The 19,116-nt window shown below is 33.7% G+C and overlaps 1 protein-coding gene across 1 annotated transcript; it reads right to left on the bottom strand.

Moving 5' to 3' along the window:
- Nucleotides 1–1,687: 1,687 nt before the first annotated feature.
- LOC141600969 (palmitoyl-monogalactosyldiacylglycerol delta-7 desaturase, chloroplastic-like) lies at nt 1,688–17,288 on the bottom strand. The gene is made up of 5 exons (XM_074421229.1): nt 16,917–17,288; nt 10,311–10,451; nt 9,466–9,606; nt 3,353–3,459; nt 1,688–1,886 (listed from the first exon to the last, which is right to left on the bottom strand). Exons 1-5 carry the CDS (start codon nt 17,286–17,288, stop codon nt 1,688–1,690), a joined length of 960 nt encoding a protein of 319 aa, XP_074277330.1.
- Between the last annotated feature and the right edge of the window lie 1,828 nt (nt 17,289–19,116).

Raw genomic sequence — 19,116 nt, 5'->3', positions numbered from 1 at the left:
TTAGGTGAAAGCGCCTTTGAACTAACAAAGAATTAAATTAGATTTATTTAGTTTGATTATATGAACGTGTAGTTGGTTAAATTGGTCAAGCTATGCAAATATGACGGGAACTACGATAGAATCGGGCTTACATGGTCGATTGGTCAAGCACGTAGATGTTAAAAAGCAGTTGACGGTCTGGAATGCAAAGAGAGAAAACAAGTGGCGGACACTCACGTACCAAATATGGAGACTGAATGTCTCTATTTATAGCGAAATAGGTTAAAAAATGGAGACAAAACACGTTTTTACAAAAGCGTGACCTTCAAGAAGAGACGCATCACCCTTCCAAGAGGCGCGAGTCCTGCTGTGTTTTCTCTTGAAAATTTGTCTTTTCAAGGAAAAACGGGTTAAAGTGGGTTCCCATGGAATGGATAGAGTTTGATTATATTATGAGTTAGAGTCCGAATATGTGTATCGAACTCAAACTCTAAAAATATCTTGTGACGATTTTTAGCATATTCCGATTTGAAACGAGACGGGATCTGAAAATAGAGACGGTTTTTTACCCGAACTTGAAATTGATTCTACTTAATGTCAAAATGAACTTATTGACACATAAATGAGGACTAAGGGGAAGACACAAGTGTTTGAGCTACCGTTTATTTACAAATTTAAGAACTGTCATAAAATCGCGACATATGCTAAACATGTCGTCCGATCATCATCAGGTGACTTTTCGGAGGTGCAAAACCGACGTGTCTACAACATGAAAGACCATAGCCTAAGAAAATTTACATGACTTTCCTTAACTAGAAATGATGATTATCATTGTGATGTCAATATGATTATTTATTTTTTAACAATAGTAGCTTAGGAGATAATGAAAGTAACAATGGTAGCAACAGGTGTAATGAAAGTAACAATAGTAGCGGTGCGAATAATGAAAAAACAATAGTTGCAACAAGAGTAGTTAAAGTAACACGAATAATGAAAGTAATGTTAATAATAACAAAAGTAGTCAGAATATTTCATAATTTGGTTGATAATTTTTTTTTGTCGTAATCATAATTTTAAAAATTATTATAACACCCGACTCGACACTGTCGTAACACAAATCCAATAAGATGAGATATACACATTTGAGACATTATTGTCCTCACTTAAGCGCAAAATTATAAGACCTTGTTACTATGTGGTGGGTAGAATCTCTTATAAACATACCACAAGCCCTTTATTTTTCGGATGTGAGACAACTTTACTCTCAATCTTTTGGGGTGTTTTAAATATCAAGATAATGATAACATGAATAATTAGAATAAATGTAATAGCACGATAGTAGTAAAAGTAAAAGTACTACAACGAGAGTAATGAAAATAACAGTAGTAACAAAAAAAAATTGTGAAAGTCACGGTAACAACATTAAATATAGTGAAGGTAAGAGTTGTAGCAACGAGAGTAATGGACATGTCTTATGATTTGGTTGGTAAGTTTAAAATTAATCTCAATCATAAAACAATGGATTATAAATGGTACACGTATAAATTAAACAAGCCATCACAATCATATTTCATATAAAATAAACTTAAATGGTGATTTTATGTAGCACAGGTGAAGTTGGGCACCCCACACTAGTATATTACAACAACCACATATATGTGGATTATGTTTTTTTTATACATTTTAATAAGATCTTTTATCCTCGTATTTATAATTTAAATGACAAACGTTGTTTCTGGGCTAAGGTTGGTACCTTGACATCACTGGCTAAACCAAGAGCTTCAAGAAGCTTGATAATGTACCAAGTTATATCGACTTGCCACCATTCCAAGCCATGTCTAGCCGAGTACTCGAACGCATGGTGGTTGTTATGCCAACCTTCTCCCATCGTAAGCAATGCCACCCACCTAATTAACAAACCTCTGATTTCTTAACTGACCAAAATTTACTCTGGCGACTTCTTTCATATGTCATTTTCATATACATATAAAATAATACAAACCCTTAAACATGTGATTAAAAATAATAATATCTCCTTTATTTTCATATACATATACTTTTTTAAGATTTAAATTTTAGAAATTACTACAAAATATATATATTAGTGAGAGACCTATGTAAAGAGAGGCGGTCTCTTATTAATGTTAGTGTGAGAGATCTATCTCATAATAGGTAGTTATCATTTTTATCTATAAAGTATAAAATATATAATTTTATTATATGATTTGTACATAGTTACCTGTTATAAAATAACCTTCCATAAAATTATTTACAACCAATAACTATAATATATAAGGAGGTAAAATAATGTAAAAGTATCTTATAGGAGACCGCGTATAAAGAAAATGAGATAAACATATGGAAAGGAGGGAGTCCAATTTACGTAGAAGTTGAAAATGCATATACAATTATACATATTTCTGTTATTTTGTGCATGTACCTAAATTCAAAGTACCAAAATACAATTTAAATATATTTATATCATAAACGATAACAAAATTATAAAACTTGTCATGCAAAACATGAGCACTACCTAGTTTGTAGTATTATTTACTGTATTTGTCAATGTACATCGTAAGATGATATTATTATATTTCGTATTATTTTATGCTAATTTGATTTGGATAGATTTTTAATGCAAAAAGTTTTATTAAAATAACCACATTTTAATTACGCCTTGATGGAAAATTTATGTTTTTATACTTTTTGAAATTAATAACATTTAAAAAGTACACCGTGCATAAATTTGTACGGGTTTTAGACTAGCTACCTCTTATTAAGAGACTTATTTTATGGAATTATAATTTTATGACCAACCAAACAATTACACAATAAAAGATACATTTACGAGATGATCATTAACTGCTATGATATATTTAGTTCATAAAATATTTCTTTATAGTACAAGTTTTCTAATAATCCCTCCATTTATAATGTTCTTCCCATTTCCTTTTTTTTATGGTAGTCGAGACGATACTTTGAGCATATTTTATTGTAGCTAAATATTATTATTTTTTATTGAAATAATAATTTTATAAAAGAGCTTTTGATAACAAATTTAATTATATGAAAATACAAAATTTTATACTTTTTCGATATTAAATGGTCAAAGTATATATATATATATATATATATATGAATTTTGACCTCAAAAAAGTAAATGGGAAGACCATAGTGGAATAAGGGGAGTAATTATTCATATAATTAAAGGGATATTAGAGACTTTATTTAGGTACTCTGTTATATGCAATTTGCAAATATAAAAACAAGAGAGCATGAATCCATGATGGAATAGAGAGGATGGTATACTAATGGAAAATTGAGTATTTCGAGTTTTATATATAGTAAACAAAAATTGCTTTGAAACACTTACCAATTGTTTTTAGATAAATCACCGGTTTTCCAAGCATGATTTCCCCATACATGACAGACGGAGTTCACTAAAAATGTAGCGTGGTAAACACATGTTGTCCTTACACCCTGCACCACCATATTATCCATATATAAATGAGGTCTTTTGCCAAATTATCCGTTAAAATAATCATTTTGTAAAATTATATTCCGAATTAACCAAAGTAACATAAATTCCGAAACTATTCAATCATTTATCTTATTTTAACCTTAGCAATCATCATAAATAATACTAAGCATAAATCTTGTTACAAATTCAATAACTTTCAGTTCTCAATTTCTCATACATGCAGAAGGTCTTGTATTGGAGCGTGAGTAGGAGTGATTTTTGTAGAAGTAATTTTTTTTAATGGTCGTCGCAATTTGAGCAATACTCCTGATTTTTGATTGGTGCACTCGACTGAGTAAGGAGGAGTACTCGACCGAGTACCCTTACTCGATCGAGCGGAGTGGATCGAGTGTGTTATGGGCAAATCCTGACTAGGTAGCACTCGGCCGAGTAGCTGGTTTACTCGACCAAGTTCAGTGCACTCGACAGAGTGCCCTCGAGTACTCGGCCGAGTACCTCGGTTCAGGCCCAGAAACTCACAATATGGTTCCATGTATTAAGAGAGTGCTATATAAGCCCGTAAACAGTGTTTTCTCTCTTTTTGTAAACCCTAAATCTCTCTAAAGCCTCTCTAAAACATTCCTATCTCATTTTGAGAAAATTCAACCTTGGATTTGAAGATTTAACATCATCCCTCATCTTTTCATGCCTTTTTCATCTTGTGAGTCTCTACTTATAATTTTAATCTCTCTTGTTACCCAAACCCTAGAATTTGGTGATAATTGAAATTTTTGTCTTTTTGGTGTTTTAATTAAGGATTTGTGTAATTAGATAGTTGTAATAGGGGATTATATATGTATTATTGTTGTAGGAACCTATTGTGATAAGAATTTCTTGATTTAGTTGTAGGAGGAGACGTCATAGAGGAGGATTTCTAGTATTGTGTTTGTGCTTGTAGAGATTTGCTAAAAAATAGGGTTTCCCTACTCGTTTCATAAGAGTATGAATGCTTGCATATGTCATTATTGCTGTTAGTCTCATAATAAATGTTGGAGTTGCATCATATCATGAGAATTAGCATATGTGTCTTAATAATTGTTGTAATTGTTGGTACATGGAGTTATGGCATACTTGAGACTCGTGATAAATGTGAAAGTGGTATACTTGGCATATTGTGTTGCATATTTTCTTACATGTGGATGTTGGTGGAATTGTGGTAGTGTTATGGTGGAGAGGACAGCGAGGCGGTTCGGGAGACCATCTCACGCCTGGATTGCTCCTTGGAGTTTCTCACTTCAAGGAGACGTTAATGATCTGAGGAGGAGGGATTCGTGTCGCGATGCGAGTCTAGCAGGGGTCCGGGTTGTGAACATGGCTCGGTATACCGTGTTGCGATGCAGATAACTGTTGAGATGTGGTCCAACTGTTGGTGGCGGTGTTGCGATACCATCACTGGGTTGAGGTGGATTTGGATTCGGTTTTGGAGGAGGTGTTGTAATATGTGCTTCTCATTCATTCGCATTGCATATTTATATACATCGTCTTGTGATCACTTGTATTATTGAGACTGACCCATAAACTGTTTTGATATCTGCAGTGATCCATTTGATATTTCCGTCAAATAGCGAGCGTTGCATTCTGACAGGTTTTGATATTTGAGATGGCTAGCTGAGACGAAGGTGCTTTGGGCGAGTCTTCACGTAGTTTATAATTCTTTGACTTAGTCGTAATTTTGATATAACTTTGACATAGTTTTAAGTATTTGGTTTTGAATTTAGTAATTTTGAAAATTTGTTGGAGTTGTATTTACATTTCACTAAAGCTAAACCTAATTATAATAAATGTCGTTCTAAATAGTTCCTTTGGTGCTTGCTACCTCGGAAAACCGAGATGGTAGCCCTCCCATTTGATAGGAAGGTCTTGCTAAAGGCTTCCTCGTGAACTGGGGTATCACAATCTCGGATTAACGACAAGCACGAAGTACTACAACTTTTATAGTGGTTGTTGACTTCTTGATATAGTTCAATCACACTCATAAATTAGCAATCACTAATTCATAGTGTTATTACTTATTTAGGATCGAGTGGATGTTCGGTATCGGAACAAAGTCATAGAATTAGGGGGCTTAACCATATCCGTAAGATTAGCAATAGAGATATTATTAATGGAGAGGTAGAAGGAAAGTTAAAAGGACATGAGTTATTTTCTAAGAGACGAGAACTCGAAAACATTAGTAAAAATTATTCTTATTATCAACCAATGTGTCAAATGTCCAAACACTTATGAAAACTGGAAGATGGTGGTCATGGTGGAGTGTAGAGACATCATTTCTGCACCTCCCGTCAAACACTTAGTGATGATTGGGCCTCATGTTAAGCATATGTCGCGATTTTATGACGATTCGTAAATCGGTTAATAAAAGGTAACTCATACACTTGTATCTAGCCCATGGTTGTTATCTAGGTGTCATTATGGTCGTTTTGTTAGTAATTAGAGTCAAATCGGAGTCTGGGGGTAAAACCGTCATTTACCTTCCTGAAACCGTCAATCCCGAGTCAAAGCAATGTGCTTGTCTAAAAAGGTTAGCATATCATTAAATGTCGAGATTATGTCTAATGTCACTTCCTTAGGCTAAACTTAAGTTTATATTACAAAATGTGCATTTCATTTTAGCTAAATACGACAACCCGAACTTTAGGCCCGTTTTTTGAGGTGATAACGACTTTTTTGGGTTTGGCCTATTTCACAAAACGTTCTATATTTTTGTCTTAACTTTCCAACGCCACCAAAATCACCTTAATCCAAAACTTGTAGAGAAAGGTATATCCAAAATATCACAGACTGTCAGACGCGCTTTCTTGCGCAGGAGGAAACTACCCGAGAAAGGACGCACCAAGTGATGCGCCTCTTCTGGGAGCGTAGCACTTGCTGCGCCACTTATCCAGGGTAAATTTTGTTTTACGCAAGCTCTGCATCTAAGCGCTTGCTTGGGGAATGGTCTATTTTTCCTATTTCCTTTACTAAACACCCCCCCCTCGTGATTAGTATAAATAGAGGTCTTCGTCTCACATATTTTTCACGCGAGTGTCCACCCTTCTCTTCTCCCTTTGCATTCTAGGACCATGAGCTTTTGCTATTAACACCTACGTGCTTGATCACTCGACTACGTAATCCCAGATCCTTCTGGGTACGAGTCTCGTTATGCATGACCGACCAATTTAACCACTACACAATCAGATTAAATCAATCTTTTAAAATAATTTTTCAAGGGCACTTTCATGTTTGCATATATCGAGTCGGGTTACCACTAAAAAGCCGACTTTAGTTAAATCTCACGACGGTAACATGTAAGTCTGAGGGTGTAAAATTCTATTTAATTTTGTAATTTTTTTTTTTTTTACATTTGTATATTGTATGATGCCAATTACCTTTTAATCATTCATAAAAATCAATTTCTAAAACCGTGTTAAGTATACAAAACATATCTGACGCCTAGAGAAAATGTATCAATAGATTGTATGTTAACCGACTTAGTCTAAATTCACATGCTAGGAATAAAACATTGGATATTTCATTGCATGTATTATATCAACAACATATCAAGTACAAATGACTTCCCCGACCATTAGTAGAAGCCGCTATCGAGGCGGGCGGGATTAGGTGTTGAAATAAAGAGCTTCCTAATATGTACCCTCACCCATACTCAGATATCTGTGAGCATCCGTGTTCATTGGCATCGCGAGAGTCATTCTAGACATAGAATGCTAAGGGTAACGGATTTCTTAGTGTTCATGTTACTACTATGTGTCTTGAAATGGCACGAGGTATTCGAACGGTTCAATCTTCCATAAAAATTGGTGGTGACTCCACAAATGCAGGCTTGTTTAAACCTTTCACCAGTTTCAATGCCTTTCAAATCGGTAACGGCTCATGACGTGTTTTGGCTCGCACCGGCGTTCCATGGGAGAAGTGTCGCCGCCTTAAAGGTTTTCAACTGGATGCGCAGGTGCGCGTGTGGCCTTGGTCCACATGGAGTTGCTAAATTAATGTTTTTCATATATTTCCTTTTTGGTCAATTAGGAAAGTAGTGTTGCAAAAGTGGTTATATTGGAAAATAATTTTCGAAAATGGTTATTATGGTAATTAGTTTTACTAGAATAGTCATTTTGGCAAAAGACCCTTTAGTCTCCAACTGGTAATTTGTACAGGTTAAAGCAAATAGGGCACCTCTAGTTCAGATACTTTCTGATTTAGTAGGTTTGGGTTAAGTCGGTTTATTTTCGAATCCACCCATGTCGAGTCCTAAGTCCGGTAAGATTTTCAACGTATAGTATAGGTCCTTATCTTAAGTAATTCATGATATTAGATATTATAGAAGCACTTCGATCGACCAGACCATCACAAAAAAAAATTATTACTCTCTAAAATATAACAAGAGATGGAGAGTGAATTTGTACACACTTTTCTTATGTCGATTCAATTCATCACATGCCCACAAATCGTCGTCTATATATAGTATTGAGTATAAAAAATGTATTACATGGGCGACATAATAGAGGATCTTTCTTTTCTTCCTCCACAAACATGTATATTTTTTCTATTTCTGAGTCATAATAATTATGGAGTATTAACGAGTTTTTTGTGCGTGCTTTTTTGTTTAGGCTATAACACACTCACAGAGTTTAGAGTTAATAATCCTTAAGTCCGTATTCTTCAAATTGGAGAATAACGATCAACCTTTTATAAGAAAACAAATTTACAACGCATTTTCATACATAATATTGTATACCTCATAAAATTGATGAAGTAATCAGACTTTTTTTTTGAAATAAATGTTCTTAACGTCTTAGATATTACGAAGAGCGGAGCATATAATATGATGAATAGGAAGTGTTTGAAAGTGGTCTAATTTTGTGGTAGGTACGTAATGTTGTAAAAATAGAAGTTTATTATATATTGCGATTTAAATTGTAAATAATATTATGTCTATGTTATTCTTTATTTCTATTTTTATGATTTGTGTTTTTATAAATGGTGTTCCCATTTCTAGATACGTGTCTATTATATTGATTTTGTTTTATATAGTGATTATTTGGGTACACACATATTGAGTTATAACGGTTTACAGAAATAGTGAATGACACATTTTATTTACTAAATTTAGTGTTAGGTTGATAATTCATAGAACTTTAAAAGAGTACAACGACAATATACGGGTTGTTTTTAATACATAATTGTTTATTAGAATGTCTTGAGTAAGCTAATACTCTCTCCATTCAACTCTACATTACACTTATGCTTTATGCACAAGTATTAAGAAAAGTAGTAGAAAACAATAAAAAGTACAACAAGTGAAAGTAAAAATGTTTTATTATATGCTTGTCCAATTAGAAAGGGTTATTGAGTGGCATTTTATGTAAATATGCTTGTCTAATTAGGACAATATGGACCTTTAGTTTGCCATTTTTAGAAAGGTGCAAAGTGGAGTTGAATGACCCAAATAGGAATAGGTGTAATGTGGAGTTGAATGACCCAAGTAGTGTGTTTTGAGTATTATTTTGTATACAGAAAAAAATCATATTTCATCTCTTCTAATTTTATGTACACTGATTTATAATTCAAATGTCAGCTTTGAAGTTATTCGTTTTGGTGTGTAATAATTTTTAGTGGCTGATGGTATTTTATATTAATTTTTTATCAAGGTACATATAATTTTAGAAATAACATGGAGAATAAAAAGTTGATGGGTTGCGTATGAGTTTGTTTTAAGTGAATCATCTTAACCATGAGTTTATAAGATTTTTGTGTTATTAGAGAATACATAAGAAAACCAGTTTTAAGTGAATCAAAGAGATTATTTTAAAGAAATTCAGACAATTAGATAAGAAATTGCCGATGTGTTGCATATGTATCAAAACTAGTATTATTTAAGAAGTTATACAAAAGTTATTGCTATTTCTTATTATTTAGACTAAAACAAGACTTAAGTACATATACCAAAATAGTTATAGAGAGTGGTTACTCACCATCCCCCATACAACATACGGAAATCCTCCCAAAGCATAGAGAAGTAGTCCAAGAGCAAAATGGTGTAACAAGTATGTACTCCTCATAAACTTGTAAAACTTCTGTCCCTTTAAGTCTTTTACAATGCATGATTCACATCGCTGAAAATAATAGGTGCATATGAGTACGAAATCTGTAATATTACAATTTAAACCGTTCGAAGTAGTTGATCATTGTTGTCGGCCTCAATTAATACGCAAACGCAACCTAGAAAGAACTAGATAGATATCTTAATTATATAAATCAGAATTTTTTTTGTTTCAATCAATATTTATTTATTGTTTCTGACACGTAGACTGAGGGTAGAAGACAGTAATTTTTTGGTCATATACAAAACATAAAATTTTCAACCTGGACGAGTCAAATGACCCAAAATCTTTTTTAGAAAGTTTATTTCAATTTGTAAGAAACAACTTAGCATTAATGAAATTAGATAACAATTGATTAATATTTCCTAAAAACAGAGCAAATGGGAATATATATTAGACCTAGTTCAATAACATTAGACCTAATTTTTATTTTTCCGTATATATGAATTTCAGATTTTATCTAGACCCGTCAATTTAAGTCAAGGATTAAAGATGCGGGATATAAAATCCAACATGATGTAACTAATCAATGAGTCAATTACTTGAAAGGAATGGTCTGGGATCCCGGGACATCATTTGTACTAGGTAAAACATCATATGGAGTAGTAGACATACTTTTCTTAATATTAGTGCAAAATAAAATAGTATGATTCTATTAACCTTTTATATTAGTAAATATGATGACATTCCATAATATAATTCAACATAAGCATTACCTTTTCCGCAAGGGCAGTGGCGTCAAAGATCCAACTAATATGACTGTACCAGAATCCTTCAAGTGGACTATGAGGATCTCGTTTAGTGTCCGTATACTTATGGTGGTATCTATGTGTCCTTACCCATCCAATTGGGTCTCCCTGGTTGTTTGAAAGCACACTCATTAAAAAATATTAAATATCATATAAATCCTTTTTCATGTTACGTTATGAATATACTCTATTTTGAACTGAAATAAGTTAAAATTAAATAGAATTATATTGGATTATATTTAGAATAAGAACTAAATATTAAATCTTATATTAAATGTTTTATATTAGTAGGTGTGGTTGGAAATCAATTTCATACATGTTAAATAAACGTTGATTACTATATAGTTGATTTCTTACCTTAACAAACTAAAACCACTAATTCATGACGATATAACTTGGGTAGAAAAGGGTCTCACAAAAATTGTACAATTAATATTCTCTCAAATTCTTTATTACTCCCGCCATATTTCAATTTAAACATATTCCAGAAATTGTGCTATTATTGTAATACTGCGGTTTTCTGTACTGTTGGATACTCTATCGAGTAAGGCTTACTCTGTCGAGTAAGTGAGTTTTGGTTACGAAACAGTGTTCTGTCTGATGGGTACTCGATCGAGTAGAAGGCACTCGATCGAGTAAGTCACTTACTCGATCGAGTAAGTCGGTTTTACGGGATTACTTTGCCGGGTTTTGATAGCAATGCGAGAAAGATATATATATATACCTTTCGTCGGTTTTTTTCACTTTTTACCCTATTCTAAACTTCACAAAGATAAAAACAAGTTATGTTACTTCTCTCTTTCGCATTGCTATCGAATCCTAAGGCTTGTGACGTCGGAATCTAGAGTTCTGTACTCCGTTGAGACCGTCGCGTTGTGGGTAAGATCCTAGTATAGTTTCTATGTTATTTCATTGATTTTGGTTGAAACCCTAATTCAGTAGATTGGGGGTGTATTTTTGATATTAGATGGTAATTGTATGACTGTATGATTGATAAGAGGTGATTTCGTAGAAGAACGTTTCTGATTAGTTGATTGTGACGATATTGGTGATTGCTTTTCCAGGTAGGATTTTCTATTCAGTTATTGGTTACATGTGTATTAGATGGTTGTTTGATTGTTTATGGTTGATTGTTGTTATTGATTTATATCGCATTGAATTGGTAATTGTTGATGTTGTAGTTGGTTGTGTTATTTGTCTGTGATTCGCGAGGTGCATCCTCGGCTGAGTGCAGTCACTTGCGGGAGTGGCTTCACGCTCTTGATTCGCCCCTTGTGGAACCCGCCACAAGAGGGGATGTGCACATTAAGGAACATGGGTTTGTGCTCGGTATTGATGAGCGAGGCTTAGGTGGGACGGTTGTGGTCCCTCACTGGCGGTGTGGATTACTGGTTGCGGCCGTAATCTGGGAGGACTAGACCTTCAGGCTAGTCAGGTTATTGGTGATGTAATGGTGTTGGAGGATTGTATGTATTGTTGATCTTACTTTATCTTATATTGTGTAATCAGTAACTGACCCTGATTAATTGTTTTAAAAACTGTGGTGATCCATTCGGGGATGGTGAGCAGTTATTGAGCAGGTATGAGATGGATGCGCAACGGATAGCTAGGATTGAGTCACCACGTGTCATCTAGAGTCTTCCGCTGTGTTATCAAACTTTACATTTCTTTTAGTTGGTTTTGGGATTTGGAACATTTGTATCTCTTTTAACAGTTTTGGATTTTGGTTATGCATCGCTTTAAACTTATATAATAAAGTACGTTGGTTTATGGTCTTTTTTATATACATTGCCTCAGGTAACCGAGATGGTAGCAGTTTCGTGCATTAAGTGGTCTTAGTAAGGCACCTTGGTGCATGGGGGTGTTACGAAGTGGTATCAGAGCGACGATTTTGGAACCTGTAACTAATGAATCTAATGAACCTATGAAGTCAAACTAAAATGAACCCGGGTAGAAGTTGTTAGGAGCTAATTCTAAGACTTGGGAGACGTCCTAAAGTCATGAACTCGCCCTACAACTTTAAATCGGTCACTATGGGGTGTCATGGGATCTCTATGTGTTTACTAGTGTTTAATTGAATATGTTGGATAATATATTGTATGGAAATGTTGGAAAATGCTTAGGGTAGGATGGAGAATGTGGTGGAAGAAGATGAATTGGATATATATGATAAGGTGTTGTGAATAAGCATGTTGCATGATAGTTGGTTTATAATATGGCATAATAGTAACATGTGAATAGGATGTTTGCGTTTGATGTATACGTTGAAGAGTCTATCGATCCGAAATACTCAAGAGGGGGGTGAATTGAGGATTAAAAACTTTAACCTACTTTTTCGATTGCACGGGTATAATTAATTATTTAAAGTTTATTGATTAAACTTTAACTAATCAATTAATTAACGAATTAAAACAATGCAAATAAACGCAAGAAAGAAAGAAAGAGAGACGCGTATTTTTGAATTGGTTCAGTTTCACAAATCGAAACCTACGTCCACTATTCTCGATTAATAAATTTAGTACCTTTCTACGGATTACAAATTTACTAACCCAACTCGTACAACTAACTCTAGTTGTAACTCAAGTGAGTACCATTAAATACTTGAGTGACTAACTTACGCTAATAAGAAAGCAGTAATGATTCTACTAAAAGTTCACGTTAATGAACGAATAAGAAATCAATTAAGAACTATTATCTTATAACGATAACAACAGAACGAATGCACAAGTATATATGACGCACGACCTTTTCAAAATAACAAAACGGTTTTTGCTTGTAAAACACGGTTTTTGCTTTTAAAATAAAATCAAATTTATGCTCAAAGGTCTTACTTTCAAATGTAGTAAAGAGTAAAGTATTTATAGCAAGAGAGGAGGCAAGGCACACGATTTCCACGAAACCCTAATGGCCGAAATATCAGATATGTAAACAAATCATATCTTTGTTATTTCTTTCCTTAAAACCCAAAGATATAATAGAGAATATTCCAAAAGATAATTTATAAATTATTCTCCTATTATTCTTTCCTTAAATCTTAAGACATGATAAGATTTTCCATAAAAAAATATACTTATCATAAATAACCATATCAAGTTAAATATAAAAGATATGTTAAAACAACTTTTATCCTTAAGCTCACATAAAATCAACACGGCTCATATGCCTCGTTTTTCATGAAAACCATAGCTTGATGTTAGGTTAGATTTAGGGTTTAAGAGTATGCAATATTAGAAACCCTAATTAGTAGTATGACTCAACTCATAAGTTGATTCAACATAATTACTAATCATAAGATTAAAATAAAACCACACTTAATATGAATGTGGGCTTCCTCGTTAATTAAATACTTTTTGCTAAAACATTTAAAAAGAACCAAAATCGTTTTTCAAAAACAATTTGAAAACTTCTCAAGTCGTGCGTTATATAAGCTTAGCATCTCAATGTTATAGTAGAAGAGCTATAACATTGAGCTCCTACAGAAGTAATGTTATAGTTGTGAAGCTATAACTTTACTAACATAAGAAACCAATTCTTATGTTACCATTACGAGATAATCACCTACGCTTATTCTAATCTTCTTAGGAGATCTTCAAATGTAGGCTACTTCATCATCCAAGCTTGATCATCCTTTAGATGAGCTTCATCTTCTCATGGTGCTTGAATAATTCTTTTACTAACTTGTAGTATCTTGATCCTTGATTTAGGGCTTGATCACAATACGTTCTTGTATACTTTCATCATAATTATTTAGGCTTTACAAATAATAAGTCTAATCTGAAGAGATTAAACAAATAATTACGCCCAACGAGTATATATAATACAAAGTACTCTTGACATCATCAAAATATAAACATATATTCTATATGGTTCAACATACGTATATATCTTTTTGTTGCGAAACGTTATTAAGTTAAGCATGCGGGTATCTAGAAAAGTCGGCATGACTCGATCGAGTGGGGGATACTCGATCGAGTAGGGTGGACTCGATCGAGTAGGGACAACTTGATCGAGTGGGTATATGGCAAAGTTGAGTAGTAGCTGCTGTTTTGTGCAACTCGATCGAGTAGGAGGAGTACTCGATCGAGTGGGGGCTGATGCGCTTATGGATGCCGAAGAGGTTACAATTGGACCAACGAGTGAACATGAGCTGATTGTTGCTAATTCTCAAATGGGGACTTCCTTGGGCTCGGATTCCCATGTCCAGGGAGTCGGGGTTCTATATGTTGAGAGTCCGAGCTAGCTTTAGACGTGTGGATTGGAGTTGGGCGTGTGGAGTTTTTTATTAGTTATTTCCATATTCCTTTATTTCCTTATTCCGTATTTTCTTATTCTAGCTGTAAGATATTTACTTATTTCCCTATTATGTTATTAGCTTTCTTATTTGTCAAGAATAAGATCTTTAAGATCAGCTATTGTAACCTAAAGTGTGGCCTATATAAGGCATAGATGTGTGCTGCATATTTCTCATTGAACGATTAATAAAAACTCATAAAACCTGATCAATTTGATCACCAAACCCTAGATTTGAGAACGTACTTCAAGTCTTTCGCGATTGTTGTTTGGGCTCCGAACTCCTTCGTTATTAGCTGCGAATTCAGGTCGAATCTCAAGGCTAAATATCCCTTTCTTGGTTCGTGATTGTACTGTTCATCCGTGTTACTGTTCATTATCATACTATTCATCATTACTGTTCATCCGTGTTACTGTTCATCGTCATATTATTCATCGTTACTGTTCATCCGTGTTACTTGTTGAGAAATGTGATTTCGACAACAATTTACTTCGCCAATTGCGTGACTTGTTGAGAAATGTGCCAAAAGATGTTGGTCGTGGTCCTATAAGGCGGCCTGTTGTAGATGAGTTTAAGGTGATGAAGTTACCTGAGTTTGACGGAGGCACTGATCCCGAGGACTACCTTGAATGGGAACGAAAGATGGAGCGATTGTTTGAGTTCAAGGATGTTTCTGATGAGAAGCGTTGCAAATATGCTATTCTGAAATTGGTGAAGAATGCATCTTTGTGGTTCGAAAATTTCAAAGCAAATCGAGTGCTGGGATGGCAAGGCCCTGTTCTTTTGGACTTTTAGGATCTAGAGTGAACTTAAATTAAGTGACTTTAAGGCCCTGTTCTTTTGAAATAAAACCGATCTGAACTAAACTGAACTGAACTTATAGGATCTGAACAGAACTGAACATAACTTATAGGATCTGAACTGAATTTAAAGGATCTGAATTGAACTGAAATTATATGAACTGAACTGAACTAAACTAAACTTATAGGATCTGAACTGAACTGAACTTATAAGATCTGAACTAAACTGAACTTATAGGATCTGAACTGAACTTATAGGATCTGAACTAAACTTACAGAGTCCGAATTTAAATTAACTTAACTTAATTTAATTTAATTAACTTAACTATTATTATTGTTATGGTTATGGTTATGGTTATTGTTATTGTTATTAATATTTTTTTTAATAAATACGAATTTTTATTAAGATTAACCAATTTTTTATAAGAAATTATTGTTATTGTTATTATTATTATTATTACTATTATTGTTGTTGTTATTATTATTATAAATACTGCAACTTTTATTAAAATCAAGTCAATTTTTATAAGAAATTAGTGGGTAGCCGAGACACAATCAGGGCTCCCATCCCCTTAACAATCTGGGCTCCCACATTATTATTACTACTACTATTATTATTATAAAAAAACGCAAATTTTGATTGTGATCAAACAAAATTTTTACAAGAAATTATTGGGCAGCCAAGCGAGAGCATTAATAAAACAAATAGTCTAAAACACAAGGTAAAATAATACTCCGTAACAATTATCTGCTTTACATACATTGGTTTGTTCATACATTATACTACGATTACATTATGATAAAAGATAATGAGATGAGTGATAATTTTGTTTTAAAAATAATAATGTGTATATGTATCGAATAATTAATGTCAAATATTTTCGCATCGGTTTTAAAAATAATACTCTGTATATATCTTTTCTTAACTGAATTTATTAGATCTGAATTTATTGGATCTGAACTGAACTGAACTTATAGGATCTGAACTGAACTGAACTTATAGGGTCTGAACTGAACTGAACTTATAGGATCAAATTTAAACTTATAGGATCTGAACTGAACTAAACTTATAGAATCTGAACTGAACTGAACTTATATGATCTGAAGTGAACATAAATAAAGTGAATTTAAGTCCAAAAGAACATGGCCTTATTTTTTCCCAAATGCCCCTATTTCTCTCAAAAATTAATTTAACCGTTCATCTCTCTTAGTCACGATTTCATAAAACCGCGATTTTTTTTCTAAAATCGCAGATCTCGGAAAGCCGATCAAAGGTTCTTAAACGAATAAACTTTAACGGGTTGTAACTCCATTCTAAGATATCAGAAAAATTCGAGGCTTTTAAATCTTGTTACTAAGCAATAAGACAAGTTAATTTCTTTTTTTTTTTTTGACAAAAGTAAGGATGTTTAGTTGAGAAAGTGTAAATCTCAATACATGGAAATTATCCGAAAATTAATCATACCGAGATAAGCAACAAACCTGGAGTGCTAGGGAACCAAAGTAGGCAAGCAAGTACTCGAGCCATTTAGCAAGTTGAAAACTCCGGTGCGTCAAATTTCTATGAAACGACAGCGTAACACCCAACATCCCGGTCAACAGATATAAAACAAGAGCCACCCAAAGTGCAGCCCAGTTAAAAGTCAACGGTGCAAACATAGCTAATCCATGTACCATACCCACGACTATTAACCTTCGTACACCATTTACATGCCATTTTCTTTTTTCTTTTGGCTTTCTAACTACTACATTTGACAACCAAATCCTATGGGATTTTAATTCTAATTCCGAGTCCGGAATCGCAGAGGAGTCATCTAATGTGGTTACCGATACCTTTGCCTGAACATTTCTCATGTTGTTCGAGGGCGAAAAAATAAGAGAAGGTGCAAGAAGAGTAGTAGCCATATATAATATGAATGAAATTTGTGATATTTGATTTTTGGTAGCAAGTGAAGTTATGATATACGGAGTATAGCCGTATACAGTAAGCTTATAGAGAATCACGTCTAAGATTAAAAAAACACGCTTAAAACGTCGTAAAATATCTAGCTAACTAGCTGTCTTAAACAACTCCCATAAATCCAAATAATTATTCGTATTTTAATCGAAACTTTAAGCTTATATTGGGACAGCCGACAGGGCGTCTAATAGCCCGGACGACCACGGGCGGCGGAATCGGGCCTCCAATTTTGACCATTGAATTTACAAGCTTTACTGATAAAATTCAATACAAATTTCGACGGGTAGTACACTTGTACATTCGTATTTATGGCCTCATTTCATTCTCATTATAGATGGATATTATCCGTTTATACGGATTTAAAGTTCGGGGTAGCGAAAAAAAAATAGAGAGAATATGCATACAATGGAAGTCGAACCCACGACCTATAGGTGAAAAGTCAATGCCTTTACCAATGTACCACTTGATATTTAATACATATATAATGCACGTATATATATTTATCTACTATTTAGCAATATTTGAGGTAGTAAAAATCCGTTCAATCAACCAATTATTTTACGTTTGGGGTAGCGGTCGCCACCTCTTGCTACTAGGTGGGTCTGCCCCTGTCCGTCTACAGATATAAACGGATAGTGTCCGTCATTAGTAATTAGCGTAAATAGTATTGAAAATTTCTTTAAATGGAGATCAAGATTAGACCTCGTAAAGTTACCCAACCCGATAAGGCTGATCCACAATTCAAAAGTCACCCAGAAGTTACCTAATTTGGTAGTCTACTTGTATATGTTTACATGTTAGGTGCTAATTTGTTGCTTGCTTGTGTTTAATAAGATGACACGACCGACTAATGTTGACAATCCCCTATATACTAAATGAATAGGAAAAATTCAAAGTTTTCCCGCCTAAAATATTTCCCCTATTTTGATATAATTTCTTATTTTCTTTCCTATTTCAATATAATTCCCAATTTAAGAGTTGCTTCTAGGTTTTTTATGATAAAAATTTCGTTCTCGAGAAGATAATTTGTAGCTAAAAGATATGCTATTAAAAAAGTTATAAAACAAAATCATTAAATCTTTGTAAGAGCTTTTTTCCATTAAAACACATTTCATGTAATGAGTATTAGTTAAATTGTTTTCTTTTCCTCTCAAATCAAAATACGATGAAAAACGTAAAAAAATAATAAATTGTCAATTTACACTCTATAAATATAGTATATTAAAAGATAAAATTCTATAAACACCGTATATGCATTTTTGCAAGCTTTGATGTGCTCGAAAATCAATAAACTGACAACAATGCAAATGTCAATCAACATGAAAGTTATGCTTGGATTACAAGCTAAATAGTAAACACAAAATCTCATTGAAGACGGGCACTATTCGTCACAAGCTGAAGACGGATAGTACCCCTCTCACAAGATGCAAGTGACAATATGCGTGGATGCTCCATTTTCCCTCTCACTTGTCAACCCACTTGCTTTATTGTAAGAGGTCTTCAGCTTGTGAAGAATATTGTCCGTCACAAGCAAGACGCTTTGAATAGCAAGAAGCAAATCGAAGGCCTTTGGTGGAGCGGTAGAACCTACCGAGCTTGTTTTTTTTTTTGGTACGAATGAGGGGCGTAGCCCCGAAAATTAACTATTAGCTATTACACGGAGAATAGCTACCCTGAAAATATCTTCCCGAAGGATTGTTCTTAAGCTGCCGGATGGACTGT

The sequence above is a fragment of the Silene latifolia genome, chromosome 9 (assembly GCF_048544455.1).
Source record: "Silene latifolia isolate original U9 population chromosome 9, ASM4854445v1, whole genome shotgun sequence".
NCBI lineage: Eukaryota > Viridiplantae > Streptophyta > Magnoliopsida > Caryophyllales > Caryophyllaceae > Silene > Silene latifolia.
Note: the sequence above shows the minus strand (reverse complement) of the source record. Positions and strands in the feature narration are given on the sequence as shown.

Bases quoted from the DNA above. Each gene is read 5' to 3' on its own strand.
- LOC141600969 (XM_074421229.1), bottom strand. From the start codon at position 17,288: ATGAGAAATGTTCAGGCAAAGGTATCGGTAACCACATTAGATGACTCC. The intron at 10,452-16,916 runs GTTTGTTGCTTA...TCAAACAACCAG, and splicing joins TTGGTTCCCTAGCACTCCAG to GGAGACCCAATTGGATGGGT. The intron at 1,887-3,352 runs GTAAGTGTTTCA...TTTGTTAATTAG, and splicing joins GATTTATCTAAAAACAATTG to GTGGGTGGCATTGCTTACGA.